This window comes from Indicator indicator, chromosome 4 (genome assembly GCF_027791375.1).
Source record: "Indicator indicator isolate 239-I01 chromosome 4, UM_Iind_1.1, whole genome shotgun sequence".
NCBI classification, from domain to species: domain Eukaryota; kingdom Metazoa; phylum Chordata; class Aves; order Piciformes; family Indicatoridae; genus Indicator; species Indicator indicator.
This window is the reverse complement of record NC_072013.1, coordinates 42,660,901-42,676,767: the sequence shown is the minus strand read 5'-3', so window position 1 is coordinate 42,676,767 and position 15,867 is coordinate 42,660,901. Positions and strand designations below refer to the sequence as shown.

The following is a 15,867-nucleotide window of genomic DNA, read 5'->3' as shown; positions in this document are numbered from 1 at the left end:
GTCCTACTAATGCTTTGCAATAGCTATTTAGCTAAATTATTGCTGTGCTGTAGCTAGGCTTCTTGTCTCTACCATTCCCAGTCTCCATTTTGCTCCCACCTCTGTCTTCATTCTTTGCTTGCATCCCCTCTGTCTGGTTTATTAAGCACATCATGTTCAGGAGACTAAATCTATTTTGCCTGTGAGCTACCTTTTGTAATATATTTTTAGACCTTTTTAAAAGACTCTGTCACAGTAGCCATTTCAGAACAAGCCACAATGTGTTTTTTAGACATTACATAACTTTATTAGTGCACTGGTCATCTCAGACAAGCTAATCCTGAAATTTAGGCCAGAACTCTGTACTATTTTAACTGTTTTCCCAATTTATAATGTGTTTGAAAAAAAAGGAATTGTTGGGGTTGTTTGAGGTCTGAATGACAGGTCAAATTACCTTAACTCTTTTTGCCACAGTTAAGCTTTAAGATAGGTGTGCTTAAGGTTGGAGTAACCCAGATGCTAAGAAGCAAATCTGCACCAATGTCCTTGAGAAATGTGTTTTGTGTGAAACAAGGCTCAGGATTTACAGTGAATGTTCATGTGTATCATGAATTTGCCCAGCTATTTCCTTTGTGAAGTTTCATTGTTTCCCTCCCCTGTCCTTTGATGATTTGATCATTTTTTGTGTGGGCTGCCAGGTAGTAACATCACGTGAGGGAAGAGTACAGACTAGATTAATGAGGTCCCACGAACAACTTACCTAGAAGTTTGAGGTTTAACCTTTCTACTAAACTTGCAGTTTGTGAGAAGTTTGCTTTGTAAACTGATGGTACTAATGTGGCACTAACAGTAGGAAATACTTCTTCACTGACAGGGTTCTCAAACATTGGAATGGTCTGCCCAGGGCAGTGGTGGAATTCAAACAGCATGTGAACCTGGTGCTTAGGGGCATGGTTTAGGGTTGACATTTCAGTGCTGGGTCAAAAGTTGGACTGTATAATCTTTGAGGTCTCGTCCAACTGTATATATTTTATGGTTATGTGTTAGGATGAACTTCTCTTATGTATTTCTGACAGCTGTCCTGGTAACAATCCATAAAGATTGCATGTAGATTGGCAGAATTGTTTATCCATTGTGCCTTCAAAGAACTGGAACAATGCCAGAGGACACGAGTAGTGATCAGTACAAGTTAAAGAAAAAAATCCTTGAGTACTGATAAATTTGGGGTGCTTGGCATGCAGAAACCATGTCCTTAAGTTTAGGGTGCTCCGCATTTATTTAGGAGAAACTGCTTTTCAAGTCCTTGCAAACCAGAGATGTAAGATTAAGTCTGGCTAATAATCTAATCTTGTTCTGTGTTGATGAGTAACTGTCTTTGAGCCTTTGGTATGTGATAGCTGACAAGCATTTTGAACATGGCCTGCATTAGAAGTTGATGATATTTTAGGGAGTAACAACTGTAGTAGTTTAGAGTTTAGTAAAGAGTAGGTATTGACAGTTTTTTGAGTCTGTGGGTGGGTTTTTTCAGTTTGTTTTGTTTTCTGTTTTCTTTTTGTCTTTGTTCTTTTATTTTTTCTTCTTGACGTTTTGTCTGATTTTCTGTTGCACATCCACAAAGGCAAATGAGCCTGGAACAGCTGATCTTGATACACCTATGCAAACCTGATCTGAAAGATCACTGTACAGTATATAGATAAGAGAGATGATAAAAGCAAAACTTGCTTTCATTTCAATGCCAACATGAAAAGAAGTTGGATCCCTTCCTGGGCGATTGGCCAGCAATATTTTTTGCTGGATTGTTAAGAGGATTATCAGTAAGCCTTGTTTCAACAGTGTCACTGTCTATTTCTTTTTCTTTTTTCCATGACAAACCTAAATTTGGGAGTTATTATTTTATTGTCACAGAAATACGTGCATATCCCCAGGTCAGCTGCTCAGTGGACAGTCAAGATTATCAGGGTAAAATCTGGTTTTCTCAGTTTGGCCTATTTTTAGGCATGAATTGAAAAGTATCTGAAGAGAAGTATGTAGACCTTTAAATAGAACTTCAGCTGTAAAACCTCACTATGGCTCTAATTATTTGGGGGTTATGAGTTGGTGCCTCAGATAATGACTTGTTGATATCTGGGAAGAGACTTTTTACAAGGTCTTGTAGTGATAGGACAAGAGGGAATGGATTGAAGCTTGAGGAAGGTAGATTTAGACTGGATATTAGGAAGAAATTATGTCCAGTAAGGGTGGTGAGACACTGAACAGGTTGCTCAGGGAAGTTGTGAATGCGCCCTCCTTGGAGTTGTTCAAAGGCATGCTGGATGAAGCTTTAGTAACCTGGTCTAGTGGAATGTGTCCAAGAGGTTGGAATTAGAGATCTTTAAGGCTCCTTCGTGCCTAAAGCATTCTATGAATCTATGATTTTTTATTTTAATAGAAAGTGCCCAGTAATTATAATGTTGCAATATTAGCATAACATTATAAATGTCAAATTATAACATTGTAATATTTTGTATGTTAAATATAGAAGATAAAACTTTGGAGAAATTCTTGTCTTTATTGCTCTTTGAAAAAACAAATTTGAATTTTGGTAAGCATGTGATAGTTAGGAAGTAAAACCTCATAGTATTTTATATTTGTTTTAGTATTTTGTTGGGCTTCTTTTCTCTATTGTGTTGTGGGTTGTTTGTTTGGTTGGGATTTTTTTGATGGGTTTTTGTGTTTTTTTTTTTTCATGAGTTCTGTTGTTACAACGCTGCTTTAAGAGTTTATAATATCAGTACAACCAAAAGTTTAAACACTCCCTATTTCAGTACCAAGCTGTGAGTTATTTTTGTCAGAATGGACAATTGCTCATGGTATTATTAAGAGTTGTGTTTCCTGTAAGAACAATGTCTATAACTAAAATATTTTAAAAATGTGTTTCCAATATGTTTTAATTTGGAAATTTGTTTATTAAGCTTGTTTTCCTAGATGAATTTGGGGTTTTACTTGCATCATTAAGGAGATACAATGCTGAACTTTAGACAAAGAAGAATCCTTTCCTTGATTTCTGTCTATCATCATCAGAGATAAAAGAGGGGGTGAGGGGGAAGCCATCAACAATACAGTCCTTCAGGGAGCAGTTCAGAGCACTGTTGGGTTCTGACCCCCAAATTTCTGTGTTATAAAAGCCTGACTCTTTGGTTCACTGACTTTGAAGGGAAGTTGGGGAAATCAGCTTCTTCTGTGTCCTGTGTTCTTGTGAATATTCCCTTAGCATCTTCTCTTCTGAAGCAACAGACTTTTCATCATTTCTCTTGCACTTCTTTCTTAGGTTTCAGATGGAGCACTGAGATGCTTTGCTTCATTGGCTGACAGATTCACACGGCGTGGAGTCGACCCAGCCCCATTAGCTAAGCATGGATTAACTGAGGAGTTGTTATCTCGCATGGCAGCTGCTGGTGGGACAGTGTCAGGACCATCTTCAGCTTGCAAACCTGGAAGGAGTAGCACTGGAGCACCATCTACTGCTGCAGACTCTAAATTAAGTAATCAGGTGTCAACTATTGTAAGCCTGTTGTCAACCCTGTGTAGAGGCTCTCCAGTAGTAACACATGTAAGAAATACTTTTACGCTACAGCTTTTTGTTTTCATAGGGGTTTTCCCTTCACATACCTTAATATGTGCACTATTTGTGTTGCTATTTTATATATAGATTACAGATTTATGGATTTTATGTACACATACACAAAAATACTTGTAGGTTATTTATAAAGAGGGGAAAAAAGGAAACATTTCATATGGAAATGAAACCCAGTTCTGATAGTATTTTCTAAAGCCCTGTATATTTTTTATTGTTCAGACTTTTAATTATTTCCAGGATCTCCTAAGATCTGAACTTCCAGATTCTATAGAAAGTGCGTTGCAGGGTGATGAGAGATGTGTACTGGATACCATGCGGTTAGTAGATCTTCTTTTGGTGCTACTGTTCGAAGGGAGAAAAGCCCTGCCAAAATCCAGTGCTGGATCTACAGGCAGAATCCCAGGGTTGCGAAGACTGGATAGTTCTGGGGAACGTTCTCATCGGCAGCTGATAGATTGCATCCGCAGTAAGGATACTGATGCACTAATAGATGCTATTGACACAGGAGGTAAGCAAAAGTAACTCTGAAGAGTGGGATGAATTTATCCTTTTGTTTTTATGGTGTCAGAACAAACGCTTAGGTAGTACCTTGGAAATCTTTGTGTACAAGTTCATAGATTCATAGAACACTATGGGTTGGAGAAGAACTCCAGAGATCATTGATCTAGGATCACCCAGGGTAGGCCACTCAGCGACATGCCCAGACGGGTCTTAAAAGCCTCTAGAGATTGAGATTCCACAGTCTCTGGTCAGCCAGTTCCAGTGCTCTGTCACCCTTACAGTAAAGAAGTTTTTTCTCATGTTGACTTGGAACTTCCTGTATTCCAGTTTGTGCTGATTGCTTCTCGTCCTATCACAGGGCACCACTGAAAAGAGACTGGCCCCTTCTTCTTAACACCCAACCTTCAGATATTTATAAATACTAATAAGATCTCCTTTCAGTCTGCTCTTCTCCAGACTAAATAGCTACAGATCTCTCAACTTTTCCTCATAAGAGAGATGTTCCAGTCCCTTAATCATCTTGGTAGTCAAACTTTTACTCAGAAAGTTACATTTGGCAGATTTTAACATCTCTCTCATTTTAATAACTTCTCTTTCCTACTCTGTAATAACTTCTATGCTACTTTCTTTTTATTGCAAGTAAGGGCATAAATATTTCTCTAGAATTATTGAGGATGCTAAAGTGTTTTTTTTTCCCTTCTTTGTTTTAAGATCTTGTTTATTTAAATAACACTGAAATTTAATTTATAGTTTCAGGAGCTTTAACTCTTTAATTGTACCTTTCAGCTTTTGAGGTAAACTTTATGGATGATGTAGGACAAACTCTTTTAAACTGGGCCTCAGCTTTTGGAACTCAGGAAATGGTAAGTTTGTTTTGCAGAATTCTTAAAGACATAGGTTATTTATGTAAAGGAAGAGATGAAAAAACCTTATTTATCTTTTTCTTGTTTAACAGGTAGAATTTCTCTGTGAAAGGGGTGCTGATGTTAACAGAGGTCAGAGGTCATCCTCATTACATTATGCAGCATGTTTTGGAAGACCTCAGGTAGCAAAGGTATGATTTAAATTGGTACTTCGAAAGCCTTACATACTAAACTTTTTGTCCTGTTCTGTACAAAAGGTTTCTCTGCAATATGTTTTAACATGTGCACTGTCAAACATTTACATGTTCTTTGCAGTGTTTATCAAAATACATATTTTCCATTCTCATGGGGCAGTAATATTAATAAAAGTAGTTTACAGGATGTTAGGGGTTGGGAGGGACCCCAGGAGATCAAGTCCAACCCCCCTGCCGGACCATATAGTAACAACTACAGGTGCAGAAAACACAATCATAGAATGGTTTGTGTCCAAAGGGACATCCAAATATCATCTAGTCAAATCCCCCTGCAGTGAGTAGGGACAACCTCCGTTAGATCAGGTTGGTCAGAGCCCTGTTGAGCCCGATCTTGGGTATCTCCAAAGATGGGGCCTCAACTATCTCCCTAGGCAACCTGTTCCACTGTTCCACTAACCTGATGGTAAAGAACTTGTTCCTAACATCCAATCTCAATCTACTCTTCTCTGCTTTGAAACCGTTGCCCCTCATCCTATCACTCCAGGCCTTCGGAAACAGTCCCTTTCCAGCCTTCTTGTAGGTCCCCTTCAGGTGTTGGAAGGCCCCTGTTTGGTGTTTGAACTTTGCTTATGTGCATAAGAAGTGTAGGAACGATGTATGAAAAATGTGTTTACTGCTTTGGAAGAAGGAATCTTAATGTTCTTTTCATGTTTAAAAACGTTTGTTCTCAGACTCTCTTACGACATGGTGCAAACCCTGATTTGAGAGATGAAGATGGGAAAACTCCTTTAGACAAAGCTCGTGAACGGGGGCACAGTGAAGTAGTAGCTATTCTTCAGTCTCCAGGTGAGTACAGTCTTTAATTCTGCACCCTTGTTAGTAGAAATGTTTATATATGTTAAGTAATTCAATGAGTAGAACTTTACTCTATTAGGATTTTTTTTTTTTAAACTGTATTATGTGACCAACCTTCCTTAACCTGCAGACTACCTATAAAAACCTTAATATTTTGGTTGTTCCTAAGGGATTGGGATTACTGAAGAAAATTGCTGGCTGACCATGAGCGGTGCCAGTGGCTCTGCTTTTCAGTTGTGGAATGGGGCTAGACTGGGATTCTGCTGTGAATACAGGGGATGTCAGCCTTGGTAGCTTCTTCGGCATCCTTTCTGCATGGGAACTGCAGTTTACCTGTTCATGAGATTTTTGTAACTCTGGAGACGTGGGTGGTTATATTTAGTTCACTTTAAGGACTATGAGCTTCTCCTGTGAGTGATCTTTGGGGATATTTGCAATCAGTTTTCTTGAAGTCTTGCACATGTAAATTTTAGGAAAGGATATTCCTGTTCAGGCACTTAGATGTTAGCAAAGAAAACTCTTATTTGAAGATTTTGTTTGTTTTTTGTTTTATTTGGTTGGGTTTTGCCATTGAATATATTGAGGACAAATTTACTTTGCAGGGGACTGGATGTGTCCTGTTAACAAAGGAGATGAGAAGAAAAAGAAAGATGCTAACAAGGATGAGGAAGAATGTAATGAACCCAAAGGAGATCCAGAAATGGCACCCATTTACTTGAAAAGATTATTGCCTGTGTTTGCACAAACATTTCAACAAACTATGTTGCCTTCAATAAGGTAATACTGTCATGACAGAAAATTTCCCTGGATATTTTAATTTATTAATACACCCTGATAATTTTTTTATTAAAAATGGCAACATCTAGAAGTTTAATTAAAGCAAGTGATGCTTAAACATTTTTTTGTGTGAATAAAAGTGGTGGTTTGGAAAGTGTTACAAGTCTGATTTTTACTTGGTATTTTAAGTAGCTTTTTTTTCCTTTGTAGGGAAGAGGTCTGGGAAAAGGGTATCCTTAGAAGTGGGAGAGTGAAACGTTCTCTTGAGTGCAGTAACATAATGAAAGAATATTATGTTCATGTAGCATCTTGTACTATGAATTGTTTACAGCTGTTTGTAGCTACTTTTATGAAAGTACTAATTTAAGAGAAGAAAACTAACAAAGTAGTATCAAGATACAGTCACTGGAAATCTGAAAGATGGGAAGAATTATTTTGGAAGATTTTAGAAGACTTCTTCAGTGCTTAAGTGTTAATCAGCTGGAGAAGGTTCCTTGTACTGTGAGAATTAGAAGAATGTAATCTAGTATTTGAAAAAGAATGCTGTGGATGGCATAATAGTTGCGATAAATTGTGTCTTACCATAACCTCTTAGCCTTTCACACTACACACAGAATGTTTGTTTCATCTCTTCCTTGTTTTCCCAGTGTTTATAGGTACTTTGAGGAATGAAAATACAGGGTAAAAGGGGACTCTAGTGAGAGAGACACTACCTGAGCTCATGATAGGAAGCTTAAACTGGGTCATTTTAAATGGAAGAAATAAACTATTTTAACAATCTGTGCCTGATTAACTGTTGTTGCAGATTGGTTTATTTTTTTGTGTTACATTCCCTCACTTCAGTGTTGGGGGAGAGGAGCGTGTGAGAACAGGCTGTGTTAACCCAGGGTAGAAGTAGTTGGTTCCCTGCATTTCAAAGTTTTCTTTGAGTGAGGTAAATCATGGATTTAAATGAGTCAAATTAAAAAATTCAGCCTCAACCATACAGAAGTGATTGGCTTCCAAATTAATTTTAGTTCTTAATACAGAGACATCTATGATCTAATAGTAGTATTAGACTTTAAGGTTCTCACCAAAACATGGCAAGTATGTAACAGAATTGGATGGCTGGATACCTGGAAGGGAGAAGTGTACAGAAATTAATTTTCATCTCTAAGAGTGGGTCAAGACAGAATGCAGAATATGTTTACTTAGAGAAGGCTTGAGGAGAAAAAAATACATTAGGCTCATAATGCTGTAGAATTACTACAAAAGATCAGTAGGTGAATTATTTGTGAAGATGTAATCTAAGACTTGCCAACAGTTGCCAATTTTGGTTCCAATAACGAGAGCTGAAACTCAGGGGTTTTTTGTATTGAAAGTATTTCATAAATGTAGTGCAAAAGCAATTTTATCTTGAACTTTTGTTGCCTGGATTACTGCTTGCTGTCTTTGTAAGAATCTTTTTTTATTTTGTTCTCCTATGATTTGTTTTAAAGGAAAGCAAGTCTTGCCCTCATTAGAAAAATGATACATTTTTGTTCTGAGGCATTGCTGAAAGAGGTTTGTGACTCTGATGCTGGCCACAATCTGCCGACGATACTGGTTGAGATAACAGCTACAGTTCTTGATCAAGAGGTAGGATGAAAGAAAATGCCATCCTTTTATAAAAACACCACAAAAAAAAGGCTTCTGTTTATTGGTTCCACATACTTGTTAATAACTAATCCTAAAGAATCATATCATCCATCTGTGACTGTGTGTGAAGTTCAGTATGTAAAGTTATTTTTAAGTAAAGATATCTCCTTTATTATTTCCTTTCCATCTCAATTTATTACAGGACGATGATGATGGCCATTTGCTAGCCTTGCAAATCATAAGGGATTTGGTGGATAAAGGTGGTGATATTTTTTTAGACCAATTGGCTAGACTTGGTGTAATTAGTAAAGTGTCAACTTTGGCGGGGCCGTCATCTGATGATGAAAACGAAGAGGAGTCTAAACCTGAGAAGGTAAGTACAGCATTGGCAGCTTGCTTTTTTTCTATAAACCCAACACTTGTAGTTCAGTTTTTACTGTTGCGAAATGTCCAGGGCAAGGTTATTAAATTAATGCTTATTGTATGCCTCTTGTTTTAATTTTGTTTTTAAATGTTGGGTTTTGTAACCTCATTTTCTGTTAGCACATCTGTTGAGTATTTCTATTCATACTTGTGATCAGGTTGACTGACGCTTGGTGTTGTCTATTGTTTTGAAAAAAGCTGCTGAATGAAAGGAATCCTTTTTGAATGAAGTGCATCCTTTTCAGTGTAGATGCATAAAATAATTGCAGATGTTTTAAATATTGTTATGGAATATATTAAAATACATAATGAGAACCCTAAATGCGTATTGAAGATAGCAATTTCTAACTGTCATATTACTGATCACTCAAATGAACTGAATGGGTGACAGGCCACTTGTTACCCATTCAATGCAAGTTTATAGTTAAGATTTTTTTTACTGTGAGTTTTCAGTTTGGGGCTTTTTTTCCAGGTTGTTTGTTTGGTGTTGGTTGGTTTTGTTTAGTGTTTAGATGCTCAAAAGCTTTCTGGTGAAGGTCCTGGCCAGCTGGCACTAGGTGGCCCTGCCTGAGCAGGGGTTGGGACTTGATGGCCTCCAGAGCTCCCTTCCAACCTCAACCAATTTGTGATTCTTTACTCACAATATAAGTCTTGAGCAAAAGTGGATTTACCAGTCAGTAGACAGTTGAGGAGATAAATCTGTATCTGAAAGGAAACTTCTTCTAAGAAGTATCTTATTCTATAATTCTAGTAAAGAATTTTACAGACAGAAAAAGTGTAGTTCCTATACTTCTGTGTTGAGTAATTATTTTTCTTTTCAAACCTTTTTGAAATGCCTGCGTTTAGTGTTGTGGGTTTGTTTTTTTTTTTTTTTTTTTTTTGTTGGTTTGGGCATTCATTTACAGGGGGAGGGGATATGCTGTAGGCTGGGGTTTTTTTATTTTGGGGTTGACTTTTTTTGTTTGGGATTTTCTATTGTTGGTTTGTTGTTGAGGTTTTTTTAATATAATTTTATTACAGGAGGATGAACCACAGGAGGATGCTAAAGAACTGCAACAGGGTAAACCGTATCACTGGAGAGACTGGTCAATCATTAGGGGAAGGGACTGCCTCTATATCTGGAGTGATGCTGCAGCCCTGGAGCTGTCTAATGGTAGTAACGGATGGTTCAGGTTTATCTTGGATGGAAAACTGGCCACGATGTATTCCAGTGGCAGTCCTGAAGGAGGATCTGACAGTTCAGGTAGTTTCTTTACAATTCAAATTCAAGTTAAGTTTTGAGACTGTTTTCTTTGTTTATCTAATTTGATTGGAGCTATTTTGTTTTGCAGGAATTGGCTTACTAAATAGTAAAGGATGTAAACAGGTGGAAGGTGGTCAGTTAATTGTGATGCATTTTATCAGATAGCATGTGCCCATAACTTGACTTCCTTGGTGAATTGTGTTCAAGTAAACATCTTGCCAGTGAAAATGTATTAACTTTGTTTTGTTTTGATTCTTCTCCATGCATAATTAATTTTTTCACCCCAGTCATTAAAACTACTTTGTAGTGGCCGTCCCAGGAAAAGCAGGTTGAAATGGTGATTTGTTGTTTGCTTCTGGCTAGCAGAATGAAACTGCATGTGTTTGAAGACAAAGTAATGTAAGGTTTCTCATTCACACTGGGAAACAAATTACAGTGTCTTAATTGTTTGTTGGAGAGAGGATAAGGGAACAGACCTTATACACTGGCAATGCATAAGTGGCTTTAATCCTGTTCAGAATACACAGCTTGTTCTGGACGCAGAAACAACCCTCCATTGCTTCTTGTTTTTTGTGACAGTTCATGCATTTATGAACCTGCAGACATAAAATGCTTTGCAGTATTATGCTTGCAGCAAGCCATTGAGTTGAATAACAAAATATATTATGATTCAGGGTAGAAATGAAGTGCTAATGACTTCACTGATTTTTGGGGAGTGAAGACAAAATGTGATAGTGTGTCTTAAATCATAAGACATCTGGAAAGCGTTTCTAGATTATTTCTTTTGGTCAGCAAATGTCGTCTTGCATTCTTTTTAAGAAAGCCTAATACCTTAAAAGGTAAACATTTTCTGTGTTGAGATACTTGTTTATCATACAATTCAGTTTTAAGATCCTTGAAGTTAATTTCTTTAATTCTCATACTCCCTGGATCCCATTTCTGCTTTCTTGTTTCCAAATGATGTGGGCATGGGGATGGGACTTTACTGTTTCCATACAGGATGAGTATAATAGGGATGGTTCAGGGGAATTTGCAGTGAAAAGAGCTTAGAAGTAGTCAGATGGAGAATTTTAAGACGTGTCTCTTCATATCAGTCTTTTAAAAAAGATTGAATAAATCCGAAGTTTTTGAATGAGGTATACCTAGCATGGATAATATGGAAGGGAAGGAGCTAAACTAGGATGAAACGAGGCTTCTTGCAACCTTTTCTCAATAGACATCTACTAAGAGTGCTGACATTGCTGTGTAGTTTGCCTGAACTTTAACCATGACATCTAAGTGTGTGCAGCAGCCTCTTTTACTTAAAAAATAAGAAACTAATGTTTAACTAAAATTACTACAGTGCAGTAGAGACTCAGAATAGTATCTTTAAGTCCTGAACTATTTTATATGTTCTGCTATCCTAAATCATTACTAATTAATCTCATAGTACACTTTAGAGTAATTTCCTGACTGTCAAGAATATAGAGGGTTGAGTAACAGAATTTTCTAGTGTGTATTGCATGATGAAAGTTGGAGTGGGAGTGGGTACATAGATATGTGCCATGGACTTTTTTGGAAGGTCTGTACTCACCCCTCTCCACAGTAGTTTAATATGTGTTCTGTTTGATTTTTTTTTTTTTTTTTTAAAAGTTCAATGCAAAAATTGAAATTTAATGGTAATTCTTGAAGGTCTAGGTGAGTCTCAAAATTGTGTCTAAGGGAACCTGAAATTATTCCTAACCTTGTAGAATTGTTACACTTTCTGTGCCACGTACTATATAATTAACTTGTTAAAATGTGATTAGGAAATTTGGAAAGGTTTCATTAACAGAATTTCAATTTCACAAACGAAATTTCAAAATTCTTTTTATAAACTCTCTCCAGATGCTGTGAGTTTTAAGCAGTTAAGAATGTTGTGCCTCAAGAGTACACAACTAGTTTTTTCCTAGAGATTATTTTTTGTATTATGCAGTGAGAATGGCTGATTTTAAAAATGTGGATCATCAGTCATTGCAGCAAAAGGAAAACAGCAATTGTATAAGTACATGGACTACAAAACTTGTGTTTATCAAATCAGCATGCTGAAAGATGAGGATTCTTGTTAGCTTTGGAGATGTAATCTTTAATGAGGCTATTACATTTTTATTTTATATGCTATTCTATTTTAATTATGAACTCATTGAATTTTCTTGCATGATGCTAGTGAACATTTCAGGTGTAGTATGCAGCCTTTTAATTGCTACAATTCAAAGTACGGTTTCATTAAAATTGAGATAGTTGTTTGGAATTTCAGGTTAGATTACCTATTTGTCATCTATGAAATACTTCTATATTAATACTAGCTTTTAATCTCATTGGCTCACAGGATGCCACTAAATGTTTTTGTAAAATTTATTTCATGTTTTTCTGAGAGATAGAGAAGTCATTAAAACTGTGTAATTACTGAAAAAGGAATAGGAGTATCTGAATTATAACTTGAGTTAGTCACCTTATTAAGTAATGTAATTGTGACTTTCTTATTTTTTTCTGAGGTGACTGTAGAGAGTCCTACAGAGGAGATGAATAGAAGTCTTGTCATAGCTTATCAAAACTTTTTGAGTACCTTTGTGACAATCTGAGCAAAAGCTATTAGCACAAATTTAGTTTTAGCATGTGCTGGTTGTCAGTCTGTGAAGTTTTACGAACTTTTTTCTGCTTTTTATGATTTCAGCGTCTTTTGTCCACTTGCTTTAAGCTAGGAAGTTGATTGCTGTTTTCCTATTGGAGTATTAATTTCATTTCCTGGTTCTAAAAACTTCCTTTTGAGAATAGTTCTTGCTGGCTATTATGACTTAAATTTATTTTTGCAAGACTAGAAGTTTATAATGGATTTCTTTTGATCTTCCTATTATAATTGTAACAATGAATTAATACATCTGTCAGTATCACCATTCAGGAAGAGCTGCATTGTCCACTTGGATGCAATTATGGAATAAATCACCATTGTAGTACAGAAATACACAGGGAAGAAGTTTAGAACACTTGAAGACCCTTAATTTCAAACTTAATTTTGCATTGAATATACTCAGTTGTGTTGCTCTTGGATAAAAAGAAAGTAATGGGTGATTGTGGAAACAATTGTTGGAAGGAAAAAAAAAAAAACGCTTGTTTCTTTTAAAATAGAAAGTAGGAGTGAGTTCCTTGAGAAGTTGCAAAGAGCTCGGAGCCAAGTGAAACCATCTACTGCAAGCCAGCCAATTTTGTCAGCACCAGGGCCGGCTAAACTCACTGTAGGAAACTGGTCTCTCACCTGTTTAAAAGAAGGAGAAATTGCTATCCATAATTCTGATGGTCAGCAAGCTACAATACTGAAAGAAGATCTGCCAGGCTTTGTGTTTGAATCTAACAGAGGAACAAAACATTCATTTACAGCTGAAACCTCTTTGGGTAAGTATGTAGGTATGTGTTGTGTGCAGGTAGGAGCAAGTCTGAGGTAGATTTTCCTGATTGTTGCTTTTTGTACCTGTGAGAAATTGTGACTTTTCTAAAAAATGTGTTGCAGGATCAGAATTTGTGACTGGCTGGACGGGCAAAAGGGGAAGAAAGCTGAAATCTAAACTGGAGAAGACAAAGCAAAAGGTTAGTGAGCATCTGTGAATTTTATAGTTAGAATTTTGTTGGGTTTGTTTTTATTTTATACCATGCTTAGGGAACTGTAGTTTCCTCTCAAAGGATTAAAATCTGTGATTTCAAGTAGACACCAAGGCCAGGTTGGACAGGACCTTAAGCAGCCTGATCTAGTGGAAAGTGCCCTGCCCATGGTAGCAGGGTTGGAACTAGATGATCTTTAAGGTCTTTTCCAGCCTAAATCATTCTATGAATCTGTGAATTTTTTCAGAAATTGAAAGGGAAAACCTCACACAGAACAAAGCTGCACGTGCTTTTATCCAGCAGTCTTATCCTGGGAGCAGCTCTCCTGGAGGAAAAGGAGTTTTCTTTTAAAAATTTAAGGAATCCAGTCCCTTAGACCTGTATTTCTGTGATTCTGTAGTTTTTTCACCTTACGCTCAATACCACAGTTGTATCGGAGTCAGAAATGACTTCTAGTCACTACATTTAGATACTAGATTTTTACTGGGTGTTGTGATAGGGGATGGAAGTGAACAGGCTGTATTGTAAGAGTTGTGGGAGTGAAGCAAAATGTGTAACCTTCCTCATTTTAAACTTCTCTAAGCTTTTTCCTTCCCTTTCAAATTGAGGGGAAAAAAGAGGAATTTAAGAAATCAAGTATTAAGCTTTTTACAAAAACAAAAAGTAGCAATGCAGCTGATGACAAGGGCTCAGGCCAATCATAAGTCTTTACCTCTCTTAGTTTCTAGCAGTGCTGCTGATATGTTCTGTCCATAAAAAATCTGCAGCATGTAAAGCCACTTATCTGAGGAAATGTGAGACTAAATTGAAAATTTAAATACTGTGTGAATGAGGATAGGTGGAATGATAAAAGGAAAGCAGTGCTAGGTATCTCCAAAGCTTGTGACACCTATTATTGTAGGACATATGATGGTAATGAAAAATAAAGATTTTGAGGGAAACTTATTATAAAAAAAATATTGTTTTATATTTTACCAGATCTCTGTCTTATGTGGTCTGTACTTTGCAGAAAAAATAATTCTTGGTGTAAGGTCACAGTAAGGACTTTTTGTGTGAATTAGTTTAAGGAATATGACTAGAACATTCATAAAAGTACAAAACCCTCTTACTGTAACCTCTAAAAAGACTACCAGATCCATGATACAGTTCTAAAGAAACAGATTCACAGATGGAAAGTCCTGTCTTTTCTCCTACCTTTGTTCTGTAATTTAATATATGGTAGAAAGCTTAGTTTCTGTAGATTTCCCTAAGGTTTTCTGTGTTACTGTACTTTATCCTTTCACAACCTTTGTGTTTCATGATGTATGATAAGGTTGGGTTCTTCCCTATGTTTTGGGGTTTTTTGGTTGTCTTTTTAAGAAAGATGACCAAGTATATTGGAGATTAATAATGGTCTTTATTCAGTAAGGTATGACTTCATATTATCAAAATCCGTTTGTAGGTACGCACTATGGCGAGAGATCTGTATGATGATCATTTTAAAGCTGTTGAAAGCATGCCTCGAGGAGTAGTTGTAACACTGAGGAATATAGCAACACAGTTAGAGTCTGCATGGGAGCTTCATACAAACAGACAGGTAAGTGTACCTCCTTTAATTTATAATGTGTGATGTCAGTGGAAATCACATAAGTTAATGTTCTGACTCATGTCACGATGTGAAGGAAAGTTCCTTCTCTTCACATGGAACCTTGTATGCTCCAGCTTGCACCCATTGCCCCTTGTCCTATCATTGGGCATCTCTGAGAAAAGCCTGGCTCTTTTCTCCTGATACTTTGCCTTGATATCTTTATAAACATGAATGAGATCACCCCTCAGTCTCCTCTCCAAGCCAAAGAGCCCCAGCTCCCTCAGCCTTACCTCAGAAGGGAGATGTTCCACTCCCTTCAGCATCTTTGTGGCTCTGCACTAGACTCTTTCAAGCAGTTTCCTGAGGTCCTTGAACTGAAGGGCCTGGAACTGGACACAACATTCCAGGTGTGGCTTCACTGGGGCAGAGGGGGAGGAGAGCCTCTTTTGACCTACTGACCACTCCCCTTCTAATATGCTCCAGAATACCATTGGCCTTCTTGGCCACAAAGGCCACATTGCTGGCTCAAGTTGCAATGTGTCTGAAGTGTGTAGTTTTCTAATGTGTGTAATTCCTAGTTATGTACTTTACTAAGACAATGCTTTTTCAAATTAAGCAGG

At 37.0% G+C, this 15,867-nt stretch overlaps 1 protein-coding gene across 3 annotated transcripts in view; it reads left to right on the top strand.

Moving 5' to 3' along the window:
* The window catches only part of HECTD1 (HECT domain E3 ubiquitin protein ligase 1), a 64,244-nt gene that overhangs the window by 17,241 nt on the left and 31,136 nt on the right, over positions 1–15,867 (top strand). For all 3 annotated transcript variants that reach the window (XM_054400787.1, XM_054400786.1, XM_054400788.1), the window contains exons 4-15: positions 3,287–3,568; positions 3,833–4,103; positions 4,883–4,959; positions 5,052–5,150; positions 5,885–5,999; positions 6,611–6,785; positions 8,264–8,402; positions 8,605–8,775; positions 9,846–10,068; positions 13,213–13,476; positions 13,592–13,668; positions 15,122–15,256. In XM_054400787.1, coding sequence (XP_054256762.1) covers positions 3,287–3,568; positions 3,833–4,103; positions 4,883–4,959; positions 5,052–5,150; positions 5,885–5,999; positions 6,611–6,785; positions 8,264–8,402; positions 8,605–8,775; positions 9,846–10,068; positions 13,213–13,476; positions 13,592–13,668; positions 15,122–15,256 — 2,028 coding nt within the window. The remainder of the gene's footprint in view (positions 1–3,286; positions 3,569–3,832; positions 4,104–4,882; positions 4,960–5,051; positions 5,151–5,884; positions 6,000–6,610; positions 6,786–8,263; positions 8,403–8,604; positions 8,776–9,845; positions 10,069–13,212; positions 13,477–13,591; positions 13,669–15,121; positions 15,257–15,867) is intronic.